The 15,782-nt window shown below is 47.1% G+C and overlaps 2 protein-coding genes across 2 annotated transcripts in view; one reads left to right on the forward strand and one right to left on the reverse strand.

The window, feature by feature from the left end:
* Positions 1-3,625: 3,625 nt before the first annotated feature.
* Positions 3,626-15,782, reverse strand: part of LOC115893257 — a 29,073-nt gene continuing 16,916 nt past the window's right edge. The window contains exons 2-3 of the mRNA XM_030916798.1: positions 5,634-5,754; positions 3,626-4,306 (exon numbers count right to left, since the gene is read on the reverse strand). Coding sequence (XP_030772658.1) covers positions 3,774-4,306; positions 5,634-5,754 — 654 coding nt within the window. The 3' untranslated portion in view covers positions 3,626-3,773. The remainder of the gene's footprint in view (positions 4,307-5,633; positions 5,755-15,782) is intronic.
* TMBIM1 (transmembrane BAX inhibitor motif containing 1) overlaps positions 14,602-15,782 on the forward strand; it is a 30,821-nt gene continuing 29,640 nt past the window's right edge. Inside the window, exon 1 of the mRNA XM_030916051.1 lies at positions 14,602-14,971. The gene's annotated coding sequence lies outside the window, so the exon portion shown is untranslated. The remainder of the gene's footprint in view (positions 14,972-15,782) is intronic.

The raw sequence follows: 15,782 nt of genomic DNA on the forward strand, positions 1-15,782 counted from the left end.
AAAAAAAAAAAAGAGTCAAGGTCGGCCGGGAGTGGTGGGTCACGCCTTTAAATGCCAGCACTTTGGGAGGCTGAGGCGGGCGTTTCGCTAGGCCAGGAGATTGAGACCATTCTGGCTAACACGGTGAAACCCTGTCTACTAAAAATACAAAAAATTAGCCTGGCATGGTGGCGGGCGCCTGTAGTCCCAGCTACTTGGGAGGCTGAGGCAGGAGAATCGCTTGAACCTGGGAGGCGGAGGTTGCAGTGAGCCAAGATCGTGCCACTGCACTCCAGCCTAGGTGACAGGGCGAGACCCGTCTCAAAAAAACAAACAAACAAACAAGTCGAGCTTACCTCTGATGCTGCTGGGAGGTGTTTGAAGGGAGATTGGTGAGGAATAAGTTAAATTATCTTCAAAGTGAATTGTAATTCCAACACCTGAATCTAGGTTTAATCCAGAAAACCCAGACAGACATGGAGTTTCTCCTATGTGGGTACAGCTTGAGGGACAGAGCCTATGGCCTGCTCCCTCCCTGTCTCCTTGCCTGTAATTAGGCTGCTTCTCAGTGCCTGGCATATAAAGGGCTGGTACCACAGAGGAGGCAGAGGAGAGAGAAAACTAATAAGCCAATTTGCAGATGGCCCTTGTAAGATGCAGGAGTTTGCGTCTCCAAGTCTGTGTCTGTACATGCAAAGTGAAGGATCATGGGGCATCATCAAAAGTCATTGTGCACACACCTTTTTGCAGGTAAGGCTGTGCCAAGTAAGGCTGTGCCAGGCATTCTGTCGAGAAATTAAAATGCAGTCCTGTAATCTGAAACAGGAAATGCATGCTCAAGCATGAGCTTGCAGAGAATGTAGAGACGACCAAATTCTAAATCTCAAGCCACACAATTAACAAGATTATAGACAATAAATCCAAGATACGTTTGATGAAGTATATGGAGTCAAGGCGGGACTGGGATAAGGAGTGAGGGTGTATGTTTTAGGGGACTCATGCAGGCCCAGGGAGCCATAACCCCACCCTTAGACTGTTCTGGAAGACTTCCAATGTCTGCTGCAAGTTGGCTTTAGTTTCACCTCCTCTGCCATAAGAATCTTCTATCCCATTCAGGCTAATGCCTTATTATTACCCCTCTCCTGCACTTTATATCCTAGAATACCTAACTACTTATAGTTGCCTGGACCTACCATATTGTTTCACACCCCCATGCCTTTGCACATGCTGTGCCTTCTGCGTGGAATGCCATTTATCCTTTGTTCCCCAAAGACTCGGATTGGGTGTGGTCTCTCCAAGAAATCTCTTCTTGAACCCTCCTAGCTCCTTCATGGGCTTAAGCATGTCCCCTTTTGTGCCAACTCTGGGTCATATTCATACTTTTTTTAAAAAATAGAGACAGGGTCTCACTCTGTCACTCAGGCTGGAGTGCAGTGGCACGATCATAGCTCACTGCAGCCTCAAACTCCAGGGCTCAAACAATCCTACCGCTTCAGCCTCCTGGGCAGTTGGAACACCAGGCATGAGCCACGGGCACTGGCCTGTATATTTTCAAATAGCTAGAAGAGCAGACTTTGAATGTTGCCAGCACAGAGAAATGATCAATGTGTGGGGTGATGGATATGCTAATTACCTTGATTTGATCATTATGCATTATATACATGTATCAAACTATCACACTGTGCCCCATAAATATGTACAACTATTATGTGTCAATTAAAAATAGTAATAAAAGCAAAAAAGAGTAGGGCCAAGGATTTAATTTATTACTCTCCAGTGTCTGGCATGGTGCCAGGTACATATAAAACACTCACAAACGTTCTTTGAAAATGTCAGACTCCTAACCATATCCCACAAAGCCCCTGCTTGACAGGGCCCAGCCTGTCTCTTCAACCTCCTCAGATGCCTTTCCCTTGTCACCAGGGACCAGTCACACTTCCTCAAATGTGCCACTGTCATTCCCACCTCAGGGCCTTTGCCCATGCTCCCTCCCTTTAGAACACTCCTTCCCCAGTTCTCTGAATTGGAGGCAGCTTCTTAGCTGTTGGGTGTCAGCTCAAACGCCAACCCCTCCATGTGGAAATAACTGTATCTTGAGCTGAGTGCTGGCTACATGGTCTATGCCAGTGGCTTTCAACAGGGGCGATTTTGCCTCCCAGAAGATATATGGCAATGTCTGGGAACATTTTTGATGGTCACAACTGGGTGGGGAGGAGTGTTACTGACATTTAGTGGGTAGAGGCCAGGGATGCTGCTAAACATCCTATAATATACAAGACAGGGCCGAGCGCGATAGCTCACGCCTGTAATCCCAGTACTTTGGGAGGCCGAGGTGGGTGGATCACAAGGTCAGGAGTTCGAGACCAGCCTGACCAACATAGTGAAACACTGTCTGTACTAAAAATACAAAAATAAGCCAGGTGTGGTGGCGGGCACCTGTAATCCCAGATACTCAGGAGACTGAGACAGGAGAACCGCTTGAACCCAGGAGGCAGAGGTTGCAGTGAACCAAGATCATGCCACTGCACTCCAGCCTGGATGACAGAACAAAGCTCCGACTCAAAAAAAAAAAAAAAAAAAAAACAAGATAGTCCCCAGGACAAATGGCCCCAATGTCTGCAGTACAGAGGTTGAGAAACTCTGACATACACAAATTGAAAAACTCACCAAGTTGTACATTAAAGATTTGTGCACGGCCGGGCACAGTGGCTCACGCCTGTAATCCCAACACTTTGGAAGGCTGAGGAGGGCAGATGACAAGGTCAGGAGTTTGAGACCAGCCTGACCAACATAGTGAAACCCCGTCTCTACTGAAAATACAAAAATTAGCCGGGTGTGGTGGCACATGCCTGTTGTCTCAGCTACTCGGGAGGCTGAGGCAGGAGAGTCATTTGAACCCGGAAGGTGGAGGTTGCAGTGAACCAAGATCGCACCATTGCACTGCAGCCTGGGTGACAGAGCGAGACTCTGTCTCAAAAAGAAAAAAATTTTGTGCACTTTACCATACATAAGTTATACATCAAGTTAATCAAATGAAAGAAAAAATGTTACCCCCTCTATGAGGCCTTTGCTAACTACCTCCTCACTCTCTACTCTATTACTAATATTACTGTGCTTACATCCTTCACTTTCTTTTTTTTTTTTTTTTTTTTTTTTTGAGGCGGAGTCTCGCTCTGTCGCCCGGACTGGAGTGCGGTGGCCAGATCTCAGCTCACTGCAAGCTCCGCCTCCCGGGTTTACGCCATTCTCCTGCCTCAGCCTCCCGAGTAGCTGGGACTACAGGCGCCCGCCACCTCGCCCAGCTAGTTTTTGTATTTTTAGTAGAGACGGGGTTTCACCGTGTTAGCCAGGATGGTCTCGATCTCCTGACCTCGTGATTCGCCCGTCTCGGCCTCCCAAAGTGCTGGGATTACAGGCTTGAGCCACCGCGCCCGGCCCATCCTTCACTTTCATAGCACTTTTCACAATGTGATGTTATTTTGTGGATCTTTTCTGTTACTCCCACTGGAATGTTAGCCCCATGAAGCCCCATGGAGGGACCTGTGTTGGCATCACTGTATTCCCAGTGGTGTGAATAATACCTGGCCCAGAGTAGGTGTTCAGTTAAGTATCTGCTGAATCAATGAGTGAATGATAGAAACAAGGCATGGATGAATGACAATTTAGGTTTTGCCACCAAGCACTGTGACTGTCAGGAGACTGGAGCCCTCTTGTTCTGACTAGTGTGCTCAGGGCCCACAGGAGAGCTGTACAGAAGCCAAACCCCACTCCGAAGGGTGGATCATGTAAAGGAGTCAGAACAAGCCCGGTGGTGGCAGGCTCTTCATAATATTAGAGGAAGCTGCAGGAGAGCCACGGCTGAAGAACCCATGCACTACAGGGCTTTGGCTGTGACCCCTCCCCTGAGCAGCCTGGGGGGCACTGCCAAGGCTAAAGTTTGCCTCTGCCACTCTCTTAGGAGAGACACCTTCATAACCCGAGTCGGGTGCCTGGCAGTCATGCAGGTCTGGCCTGTGATGTGGGTTCCTGGGTTGGGGTGGGGGTTCTTGTGTCTCCTCCTTGTTCCACCTGTCATCCCGGGCTGCCTGTCCCTGGTGTCTGAATCTTGCCTTCCCTACTGGCCTGGGAAGTTCCCTTAGAATGGAGAGCCTGCCTCCATCATTGCACCGTGGCTCAAGCTTGATGACTGGTGCTTGGTTGGCATTCAGGAAATCACTGATGATGATGATGATGACAAAGACGACGGTGATGATGACGAAACAATCATGAAGATGCTGAGATGGTTGGAGCTGCTTAAATGTTAGAGAAAAGAGACATCTTGTTGGACCTGGGTGGAGAAATTAGTTCAGTTTAGAAAAGTGAACCCAGCACTTTGGGAGGCCGAGATGGGCGGATCACGACGTCAGGAGATCGAGACCATCCTGGCTAACCCGGTGAAACCCCGTCCCTACTAAAAAATACAAAAAATTAGCCGGGCGAGGTGGCGGGCGCCTGTAGTCCCAGCTACTCGGGAGGCTGAGGCAGGAGAATGGCGTAAACCCGGGAGGCGGAGCTTGCAGTGAGCTGAGATCCGGCCACTGCACTCCAGCCTGGGCGACAGAGCGAGACTCCGTCTCAAAAAAAAAAAAAAAAAAAAAAAGAAAAAAGAAAAGTGAACCCAAAGCAGAAGTGGTGACTGGGATAATCTGGCCTCTGCTTAGCCCAGTGCATCCCCTCATCTGTTGTCCCCAACCAAAGCTCAATTTCCCTCGTGGACCATTTTCTCATGGACTCCTCTCTGAGCCATTCTGCTATACTCTGCGGAACCCTGGTTTGTTCGGAAACAAATCCTCCCCCAACGTCCTCTGCCTTCTCACAGAGCTCTCAGCCTGTCTGGACTGAATATGATCCCTGTCTTCTATTCCCTCCCTTCTCTCTAACTGCCCTGCCTTCTGCAGTGGAAACCTTTAGTCTCACATTGTCTCCAGGTTGGAAAGGGATGCACTAGTAATAGTCCAGGCCAAGGCCATTGCTCTCCCTGACTCATGTACAGACTTCTTTCCACCCCTCCTCATCAGTCCCATACACTGATCCCGCCCAGGCTCTCTAAGGATTTCAACACCTGTTTTTAGTTTTCCTGCCTGATTCCTGCCATCAGGTAATTCCAACAAGCATGGCTCACTCAACATCATAGCGCGGCAGTTTTCAAGTGTTAGGGAGCCTAAGAACCACTCAGGGAGCTCGTCAAAATACAGAATGCTGGGTCCCTCCCCCTGAGATTCAGACTTAGTAGGTTTGGCTGGGGCCCAAGAGTGTGCATTTCACATGGGTGATTCTGAACTCTGCCTTGACCTCAGTTCCTGACTTCAATTCCAATGCCTTCAACATAATTCAGCAGCTTGCTCACATGGCCACACCCTAGATTCACCTGGAACTTCTCTGCCTCTGAGAACCTAAATTCCAATGTCCTTTTCCCTGATCCCCTCTCATCCCCAGTACACATGGGCCTCCAATTCCAGCACCTCAGGCAGTTTGTTTTCTTCCAGCCCTTCAGCCCCTCTTGCACCCATATTTGAACTTAGGCTCAATCCCTTGAACTACTTACCACCTGTCAGCTTCCTGACCCTCTGACCCCCTTGCCCCCCCAGCCTTAGCCTACCAACCTTCAGACCTACCTGAACCAACCTGACAGTCTCCTACCTCACGGACAGGGCTGAAGAAAACTGCTGTACCACATGGCTCAGGGCTGCTATGGTTCAGGCCAGCCCAAGCCCCTGACACCAATGCTTGGCAGTTCTATTTTGCTGAGGCCGCATCTCATCTGCAGTTGTTATTCCAAACCTCAAGCCGCAATGTCATTTCCTTTACTTTCAGCAAATATCCTTCTTAGAGAAAACAATTTCTGTGACTACCCAACCCTCTACAAATTTTGCAATTTTCCTCAGCCTAAGAGCAAATTCCAGTATCTCTTTGCCTTAAAAACTCCCCGGCCGGGCACAGCGGCTCACGCCTGTAATCCCAGCACTTTGGGAGGCCAAGGCAGGCGGATTGCCTGAGCTCAGGAGTTCGAAACCTGCCTGGGCAACAAGGTGAAACCCTGTCTCTACTAAAAATACAAAAAATTAGCTGGGTGTGGTGGCGGGCACCTGTAATCCCAGCTACTCAGGAAGCTGAGGCAGGAGAATCGCTTGAACCTGGGAGGCGGAGGTTGCAGTGAGCCAAGATTGTGCCACTGCACTCCAGCCTGGGTGACAGAGCGAGACTCTGTCTCAAAAAAAAAAAAAAAAAAAAGAAAAGAAAAAGAAAAAAAAACAAGAAAAAAACTTCCCTTGACCTTGTACCATTTCCTAGACTCCGTTCTGCCTTTATCACAACACAATCCAGTTTCCTGAAAGGCTGTCTCCAAAAGTGTGGTAGATGGCATTTCAGTTTCGAGTTCTTCATCTCTCGCTATAAATACACTGTTCACCCCGTGACTGTGCACCACTTCAATGGAGGCGTATTTTCCCACGCCACTAATGTTGCTGGTCTAAGGGAGATGAAAGGCACGTGGAGCCACCTGGATCCCACTCACAGCTTGGAAGTCAACCCAGCCCAGCAGAACCCAAGCTAGATCAGCTGAAGCTCAGCCTGCCCACAGATGCATGAGCGAGATACATGCTTATGGTTGCAGGCTTCTCAGTTTTGAATTGGCTTCTTATGCAGCATTAGTGCAATAATAGTTAACAGTGACAGAGGGAAACAGAATATTAATGATGCTGGAAAGACATGATGGATGAGTGATTAGCTATTTACAAAAGAGCAATTTATACTTGTGCCTCACGGAATCTACCAAAATAAATTCTACCTGAATTAAAGCATTAAGGATATAAAATCAAACCACAGAAAATTAGAAGAAAATGAAAGACATGTTAAATCTGGATTGCAGAGGATTTTCTAAAGCTAAAAATAACAAATGCATCATCTAATTTTCCTTAATAGGCATATATAATTCTTAAAGGCATTTATTATTCCTATTATTCCTTAAGGGCATACATTATTCAGAAAAAAGCAACAGAAGACCTAACAAGGGAAATAATTACTGTTTTAGTTACTTGAAATCAAAAACCTTGGCTGGGCACCGTGGCTCATGCCTGGAATCCCAGCACTTTGGGAGGCCGAGGTGGGCGGATCACGAGGTCAGAGATCGAGACAATCCTGGCCAACATGGTGAAACCCCGTCTCCAATAAAAATACAAAAATTAGCTGGGCATTGTGGTGCGTGCCTGTAGTCCCAGCTACTTGGGAGGCTGGGGCAGGAGAATCGCTTGAACCCAGGAGGCAAAAGTCACAGTGAGCTGAGATCATGCCACTGCACTCCAGCCTGACGACAGAGTCAGACATCATCTCAAAAAAAAAAAAAAAGAAAAGAAAAGAAAGAAAACCTTGGCCAGGCATAGTGGCTCATGCCTGGAATCCCAGCACTCTGGGAGGCTGAGGCAGGTGGATCACTTGAGGCCAGGAGTTTAAGGCCAGCCTGTCCAAAGTGGTGAAACCCTGTCTCTACTAAAAATACAAAAATTAGCCGGGCATGGTGGCAGGCGTCTGTAATCCTAGCTACTCAGGCACTGAGGCACAAGAATCGCTTGAACCCAGGAGGTAGAGGTTCCAGTGAGCCAAGATCGCCCTGTAGCACTCCAGCCTGGGCGACAGAGTGAGACTCTCTCAAAAAGAAAAAAAAAGGAATTTAAATATACTTGATCTTAGCCAAAAGGCCAAGGAGTGATTACAGACCTTAAATAAATGTGACAAACACGATGACCACAATTAATAAATGGATAAATGGCTAATAAATATGAAAAAATGTGAAAACTCAAAAGAATCAAGAAAATCCAAGTATAGCCAGGCATGGTGGCTAACTTGCACCCAAAGTACAAGTAACCCCAGCACTTTGGGAGGCTGAGGTGGGAGGATCACTTGAGCCCAGGAGTTCCAGACCAGCCTGGGCAACATAGGGAGACCTCATCTCTACAAAAAATTAAAAAATCAGCCAGGCTTGGTGGTGCACGCCTGTGCTTCCAGCTGCTCAGGAGGCTGAGGTAGGAAGATCTCTTGGGCCTGGTAGGTACAGGCTGCAGTAAGCTGTGATCATGCCACTGCACTTCAGCCTGGGAGACAGAGACTCTGTCTCAAAAAAAAAAAAAAAAAGCTGGGTGCTGTGGCTTATGCCTGTAATCCCAGCACTTTGGGAGGCAGAGGTAGGAGGATCACCTGAGGTTGGGAGTTTGAGAACAGCCTGACGAACATGGAGAAACCCTGTCTCTACTAAAAATACAAAAAATTAGCTGGGCATGGTGGCGCATGCCTGTAATCCCAGCTACTCAGGAGGCTGAGGTAGGAGAATCGCTTGAACCCGGGAGGCGGAGGTTGCGGTGAGCTGAGATTGTGCCGTTGCACCCCAGTCTCAAGAGCAAAACTCCAGCAACAAGAGTGAAACTCCATCTCAAAAAACAAACAAACAAACAAACAAAAACTGCAGTTAAACAATAAGATTTGATTTTCACTTAACCAAAACGCCAATATTAAAAACAAGAATAAAATCCTGAAGTTCTAAGAATATAGGAAGGTGAGTATTCATACATTGTTTGTGGGGGCATCAAATTTGTATAATTTTCTGGAAAGCAATTACCAATATGCATCAAGGCCTTAAAAATGTCCATATCTGTTTACTTAGTAATTCTGTTCTAGGAATCAGCCCAAAAGATAGAATCTGAAATGTACTCCAGGGTTACTGGTAATGATGCAACCCTACAAACAACCTAGAGGTCCTGCAACAAAAGTTAGGTTCTGTGGAACTCGGTGTTCCTTTTAAATGGTGTTTAAATTAGACATCAGTGCAGTGCGTGATCTTGAATTGGATCCTGGACTAGAAAAAAAAGACACTGGGGAACAACTGTCGATATCAATAAAGACTATAGGTAGGTTATTAGAATTGCATCAAGGCTGGGCTTGGTGGCTCATGCCTGTACTCCTAGTACTTTGGGAGGCTGAGGCAGGTGGATCATCTGAGGTCAGGAGTTCCAGACAAGCTTGACCGATATGGTGAAACCACGTCTCTACTAAAAATACAAAAATTAGCCGGGCATGGTGGTATGCACCGGCAGTCCCAGCTACTTGGGAGGCTGAGACAGGAGAGTTGCTTGAACCCGGGAGATGGAGGTTGCAGTGAGCCAAGATCACGCCACTGCACTCCAGCCTGCAGCCTGGGCGACACAGTGAAACTCTGTCTCAAAAAACAAAACAAAACAAAAAAAATTATATGAAGGTTAATTTCCTGGTAGTTAAGTAATATGTGAACATTTGTATCAAGGTTAATTTCCTGGTAGCTGATATTTGGGGAAGCTGGGGGGCAGGTATGAGATCTCTTATACATTTTCACAAATATTTTGTAAATCTGAAATTACCTAAAAAAAAAAAAGTTAAAAAAAATAGAACACATGCGAAGAGAATAATGCTTATACATTGATAGAGGGGGTTTTTTGTTGTTGTTTTTGTTTGTTTTTTTAAGGTGGAGTCTCACTCTGTCACCCAGGCTGGAGTGCAGTGGTAAGATCTAGGCTCACTACAACTTCTGCCTCCTGGGTTCAAGCGATTCTTGTGCCTCAACCTCCCAAGTAGCTGGGACTACAGGTGCACACCCCCATACCCGGCTAATTTTTATAATTTTAGTAGGGATGGGATTTCATCATGTTGGCAAGGCTGGTCTCGAACTTCTGAGCTCAGGTGATCCACCCACCTTGGCCTCCCAGAGTGCTGGGATTACAGGCATGAGCCATCTCTCCAGGCCCAGGTTTTTTTTTTTTTTTTTTTTTTTTTTTTCAAACAACATGGGTGTGGCAGATCCTGTTGGTCAATACCCATTCTCCACCTTTTTCCCTTGTTAACCCCTATTTTGCCCACTCTCCTCTGAACAGCCATAGCCTTCAAGTGAGTTCCTCCCCAGCCCTGATGGGTGGGTCTTGCTTGGTCCATGCCACACATTGCCAGCCAAGCTATTAGTTAGACCCAGGAATGTAATGTAATTCTTGCTATCAGACAGTAATAGCAAATATTTATATAGTACAAATCACAGGCAAGGCACTGTTCTAAGTGCTTTACATAGATTAACCCTCAGCTCTCACAACAAATGCAATTATATTTGTCATTACATGTGGGGAAAAGAAAGAGAGATCAGATTGTTACTGTGTCTATGTAGAAAAGGAAGACATAAGAAACTCCATTTTGATCTGTACTAAGAAAAATTATTTCTGCTTTGAGATTCTGTTAACCTGTAACTTTAGCTCCAACCCTGTGCTCACAGAAACATGTGCTGTAATGAATCAAGGTTTAATGGACTTAGGGCTGTGCAGGATGTGCCTGGTTAACAATATGTTTGCAGGCAGTATGCTTGGTAAAAGTCATCGCCATTCTCCATTCTCGATTAAGCAGGGACACAATGCACTGCGGAAAGCCGCAGGGACCTCTGCCCAAGAAAGCCTGGGTATTGTCCAAGCAAGGATCCCCCTCCCCGCTCCCCCCCCACCGTCCCCCCCAGACAGCCTGAGATATGGCCTCATGGGAAAGGAAAGACCTTACCATCCCCCAATCCCCCAGCCCGACACGACACCCGTAAAGGGTCTGTGCTGAGGAGGAGTAGTGAAAGAGGGAGGCCTCTTTGCAGTTGAGATAAGAGGAAGGTTTCTGTTTCTTCCTCGTCCCTGGGAATGGAATGTCTCGGTGTAAAACTGACCATTCCCATTCGTTCTATTCTGAGATAGGAGAAAACCGCCCTGTGGCTAGAGGCGAGATATGCTGGCAGCAATACTGCTCTGTTGCTCTTTGCTACACTGAGATGTTTGGGTAAAGAGAAACATAAATCTAGCCTACATGCACATCCTGGCACAGTACCTTTCCTTGAACTTACTCATGATATAGATTCCTTTGCTCACATGTTTCCCTGCTGACCTTCTCCCCACCTGTTGCCTGCTACACTCCCCTTGCTAAGATAGTAAAAATAATAATCAATAAATACTGAGGGAACTCAGAGGCTGGCGCTGGTGCGGGTCCTCTGTATGCTGAGCGCTGGTCCCGTGGACCCACTGTACTTTCTCCATACTTTGTCTCTGTGTCTTATTTCTTTTCTCAGTCTCTTGTCCCACCTGATGAGAAATACCCACAGGTGTGGAGGGGCTGGTCCCCTTCAATTACACAGATAGGAACCCTGGGGTCCTGAGATCAGATCAATGGCTCCAGGTCACACAGCTGATTAGATGGGGAGGCAAATAGGCTGGAGGCCTTCTAGGAAGGTTCTCCTTGCTCTTAAAAAGGGATGTACAATCATGTGTTACTTAAGGACAGGGATACATTCTGAGAAATGTGTCAGGTGATTTTGTAGTTGTGCAAACATCACAGTGTGTGCTTACACAAACCTAGGTTGATTGGCCTAGCCTGTTGCTCCTAGACCACAAACCTGCACAGCATGTTACTGTACTGAATGCTGTAGGCAATTATAACACAATAGCAAATATTGTGCATCTAAATCTAGAAAAGGTGCTTTAACATGGGGCACATGGTGGCTCACGCCTGTAATCCCAGCACTTTGGGAGGCCGAGGAGGGCAGATCACCTGAGGTCAGGAATTGGAGACCAGCCTGACCAACATGGTGAAACCCCGTCTCTACTAAAAATACAAAAATTAGCCAGGCATGGTGGCACGCACCCGTAACCCCAGGTACTCAGGAGGCTGAGGCAGGAGAATCACTTCAACCCCGGAGGCAGAGGTTGCAGTGAGCCGAGATTGCGCCACTGTACTCCAGCCCGGGTGACATGAGGAGACTACCCCTCAAAAAAAAAAAAAGCAGTAATCTCATGGGACCATCGTTGTACATGTGGTCCGCCGCTGATTAAAACATTGTTATGTAGGCCGGGCACGGTGGCTCACGCCTGTAATCCCAACACTTTCGGAGGTCGAGGCAGGTAGACCACAAGATCAGGAGTTCGAGACCAGCCTGGCCAATATGGTGAAACCCCATCTCTACTAAACATACCAAAAAATTAGCCAGGTGTGGTGGCACATGCCTGTAATCCCAGCTACTCGGGAGGCTGAAGAGGAGAATTGCTTGAATCCGGGAGGTGGAGGTTTCAGTGAGCCGAGATCCCGCCACTACCCTCCAGCCTGGCGACAGAGCGAGACTCCGTCTCAAAAAAACAAAACAAAACAACAAAAGCATTGTTATGTGGCACATGGCTGTAACAGGGCTATTTTCTTGCTTCAAGATGCCGTCACATGCCTATGATGCTGGAACCACAGCCACCATCTTGGACTGCTGGGGAGCAGTTTAGGAGGATATCCCAGCACCTGAGGATGGCACAGCAGAAGTGATGGAGACCTCACTGAGCCCCTGAATTAGCCAATCCTGGAATTACTCTGCTCTGGGCTTCTTGTTACTTATAATTTAAGCCACTTTCAGTTGGGTTTTCTTACTTTTCTTTCTTTTTTTTTATTTTTATTTTTATATATAGTCTCACTTTGTCGCCAGGCTGGAGTGCAATGTCGCGATCTTGGCTCACCACAACCTCCGCCTCCCAGGTTCAAGCGATTCTCCTGCCCCAGCCTCCTGAGTAGCTGGGATTACAGGCATGCGCCACCACGCCCGGCTAATTTTTTGTATTTTTAGTAGAGATGGGGTCTCACCATGTTGGCCAGGCTGATCTCAAACTCCTGATGTCAAATGATCCACCCGCCTTGGCCTCCCAAAGTGCTGGGATTATAGGCTGAGCCACTGCGCCTGGCCTCAGTTGGGTTTTCTGACACCTGCAGCCAAGAGCATCCAAACTAGTACTTTGGGTAAATTTTATATTTTCCCATAAAACTGGAGGCTGATGTGCTGGCCATGCCTGTAACTCTGGGAGGCCAAGGGGGCAGATCACTTGAGGTCAGGAGTTCCAGACCAACCTGGCCAACATAGCAAAACCCCATTTCTTTTTTTCTTTTTTCTTTCTTTCCTTTCTTTTTTTTGAGACACAGCCTCTGTCTGTTGCCCAGGCTGGAGTGCAGTGACATGATCTTGGCTCACTGCAATCTCTGGCTCCTGGGTTCAAGCAATTCTCCTGCCTCAGCCTCCCTAGTAGCTGGGACTACAGGCAGGCACCACCACACCTGGCTAATTTTTTTTGTATTTTTAGTAGAAACAGGTTTCATCATGTTGGCTGGACTGGTCTTGGCCACCACACCTGGCCACCACACCTACAAAAAATAAGACAATAAGCTGAACGTAGTGGTGGATGCCTGTAGTCCCAGCTACTTGGGAGGCCGTGGTGGGAGGATCTCTTATTTTATTTTATTTAATTTTTATTTAAATAGAGACAGGGTCTCACTATGTTGCCCATGCTGGTCTCGAATGATCTCTTGATCCCGAAGGTCAGGATTGCAGTGAGCCATGATTGCACCACTGTACTCTGTCTCAGAAAAATGAAGGAAGGAAGGAGAAAGAAAGAAAGAAGAAAAGAAAAAAAGAAAAAAAAAAAAAGAAAAAAGAAACGAAAAGAAAAGAAGTTGAGAAGGCCAGGCACGGTGGCTCATTCCTGTAATCCCAGCACTTTGGGAGGTTGAGGCAGGCAGATCCCCTCAGGTCAGGAGTTCGAGACCAGCCTGACCAACATGGTGAAACCCTGTCTCTACTAAAAATACAAAAATTAGCTGGGGATGGTGGCGGCTCCTGTAATCCCAGCTACTCATGAGGCTGAGGCAGGAGAATCGCTTGAACCCGGGAGGCAGAGGTTGCAGTGAGCCGAGATCGTGCCATTGCACTCCAGCCTGGGTGACAGAGCGAGACTCTGTCTCAAAAAAAAAAAAAAAAAAAAAGAAAAGAAAGTAGTGGAGAAAAAAATAGGACACAAAACTGGGTAAATTTTGAATAACTGATATGATATGATTGCACCTCTGTAAACAAAAACGGATTAAGAAAAATCTAAGGCTGGGCGCGGTGGCTCATGCCTGTAATCCCAGCACTTTGGGAGGCCGAGGCAGGCAGATCACAAGGTTAGGAGTTTCAGAACAGCCTGGCCAATATGGTGAAACCCCATCTCTACTAAAAATACAGAAATTAGCTGGGTGTGGTGGCAAGTGCCTGAATCATCCCAGCTACTCAGGAGGCTGAGGCAGGAAAATCATTTGAATCCGAGAGGCAGAGGTTTTAGTGAGCCGAGCCGAGATTGTGCCACTGCACTCCAGCCTGGGCGACAGAGCACGATTCTGTCTCAAAAAAAAAAAAAAAAAAAAATCGAAATGCTTCCAGTCATAATCTTTGGTTGATTGACTCATGGGGTACCATTTGTTTATTTTTTTGTGTGTGTGCTTTTAAAATATTTTCTGGTCTTCTATAATGAAAACATATTAGTATTTTAATTTTTTAAATTATTATTTTATTAAAACAAAGAGAGTAGTCCTCTCTGCTGTCTCTACCTTTCACTTCACGTCCATTCTCAGGCCACTCAACTGGGCCCCTGCCTGTACTGCTCCATCCTAAGTTGGTGCTGTCCTCTTGAAAGTCAAACCCATTTGTCATTGTTCAGCCCTTATCACTGATCCTCTGGGTGGCAGCTATGACAATGGAGCATGCCTTTTTCCTCTACCTTTCCTGCCACAGTTTCTCTGGCTCTCCTTTCCCCTCTCTGACAAGCTCCCCTTCTGCTCTAAATTTTAGCTCTAAATTCACCACTTACAGGCTACCACCTGTATACTCATTACTTTAAAGGAGAAATGTCCACGAAAGCCTCTCTTGGATGCCCCACAGTAGGGGCCCCCAGCCGCTTCCCTCCAACCCTATACCCGTCCTTGGTCTGTTAGGAACTGGGCCACACCACAGGAGGATGGGCAAAGCTTTACCTCTGCATCGCTTGCATTACCCTCTGAGCTCCGCCTCCTGTCAGATCAGCAGCAGCATTAGATCCTCATAGGAGCTCGCACCCTATCGTGAACTGTGCATGTGAAGGAGGTAGGTTACATGTTCCTTATGAGAATCTAATGCCTGATGATCTGTCACTGTCTCCCATCAACCCCAGATGGGACCATCTAGCTGCTGGAAAACAAGCTCAGGGCTCCCCCTGATTGTACATTATGGTGAGTTGTATAATTATTTTATTATATATTACAATGTAGTAATAATAGAAATCAAGTGCACAATAAATGTAATGCACTTGAATCATCCCGAACCCCCCTAATCCCCTCCCTCCCCAAGTCCCTGGAAAAACTGTCTTCCACGAAACTGGTCCCTGGTGCCAAAAAGGCTGGGGACTGCTGCCCTACCGGATCTTTAACTTGATTTGTCCAAAGCTACTTCCTCTTCCTCATGTGACCCCAACCCTCTCCTTCAGGTCCCCCAACTTGCCAAATGGTATCATCTGTGTTGCCAGATGATTTTGCCCAACTGTAAACGAATATCATTGTTCTGTGCATGTTTGAGGCAGCTTAGGTTAGGCTATGATGTTTGGTAGGTTTAGGTGTATTTAATGCATTTTCCACTTAGGATATTTTCTTTTTTTTTTTTTTTCTTTGAGACGGAGTCTTGCTCTGTTGCCCAGGCTGGAGTGCAGTGGCCGGATCTCAGCTCACTGCAAGCTCCGCCTCCCGGGTTCACGCTATTCTCCTGCCTCAGCCTCTGGAGTAGCTGGGACTACAGGCACCCGCCACCTCGCCCGGCTAGTTTTTTTGTATTTTTTAGTAGAGACGGGGTTTCACCGTGTTAGCCAGGATGGTCTCGATCTCCTGACCTCGTGATCCGCCCGTCTCGGCCTCCCAAAGTGCTG

This window comes from Rhinopithecus roxellana, chromosome 14, assembly GCF_007565055.1.
Source record: "Rhinopithecus roxellana isolate Shanxi Qingling chromosome 14, ASM756505v1, whole genome shotgun sequence".
Lineage (NCBI taxonomy): Eukaryota > Metazoa > Chordata > Mammalia > Primates > Cercopithecidae > Rhinopithecus > Rhinopithecus roxellana.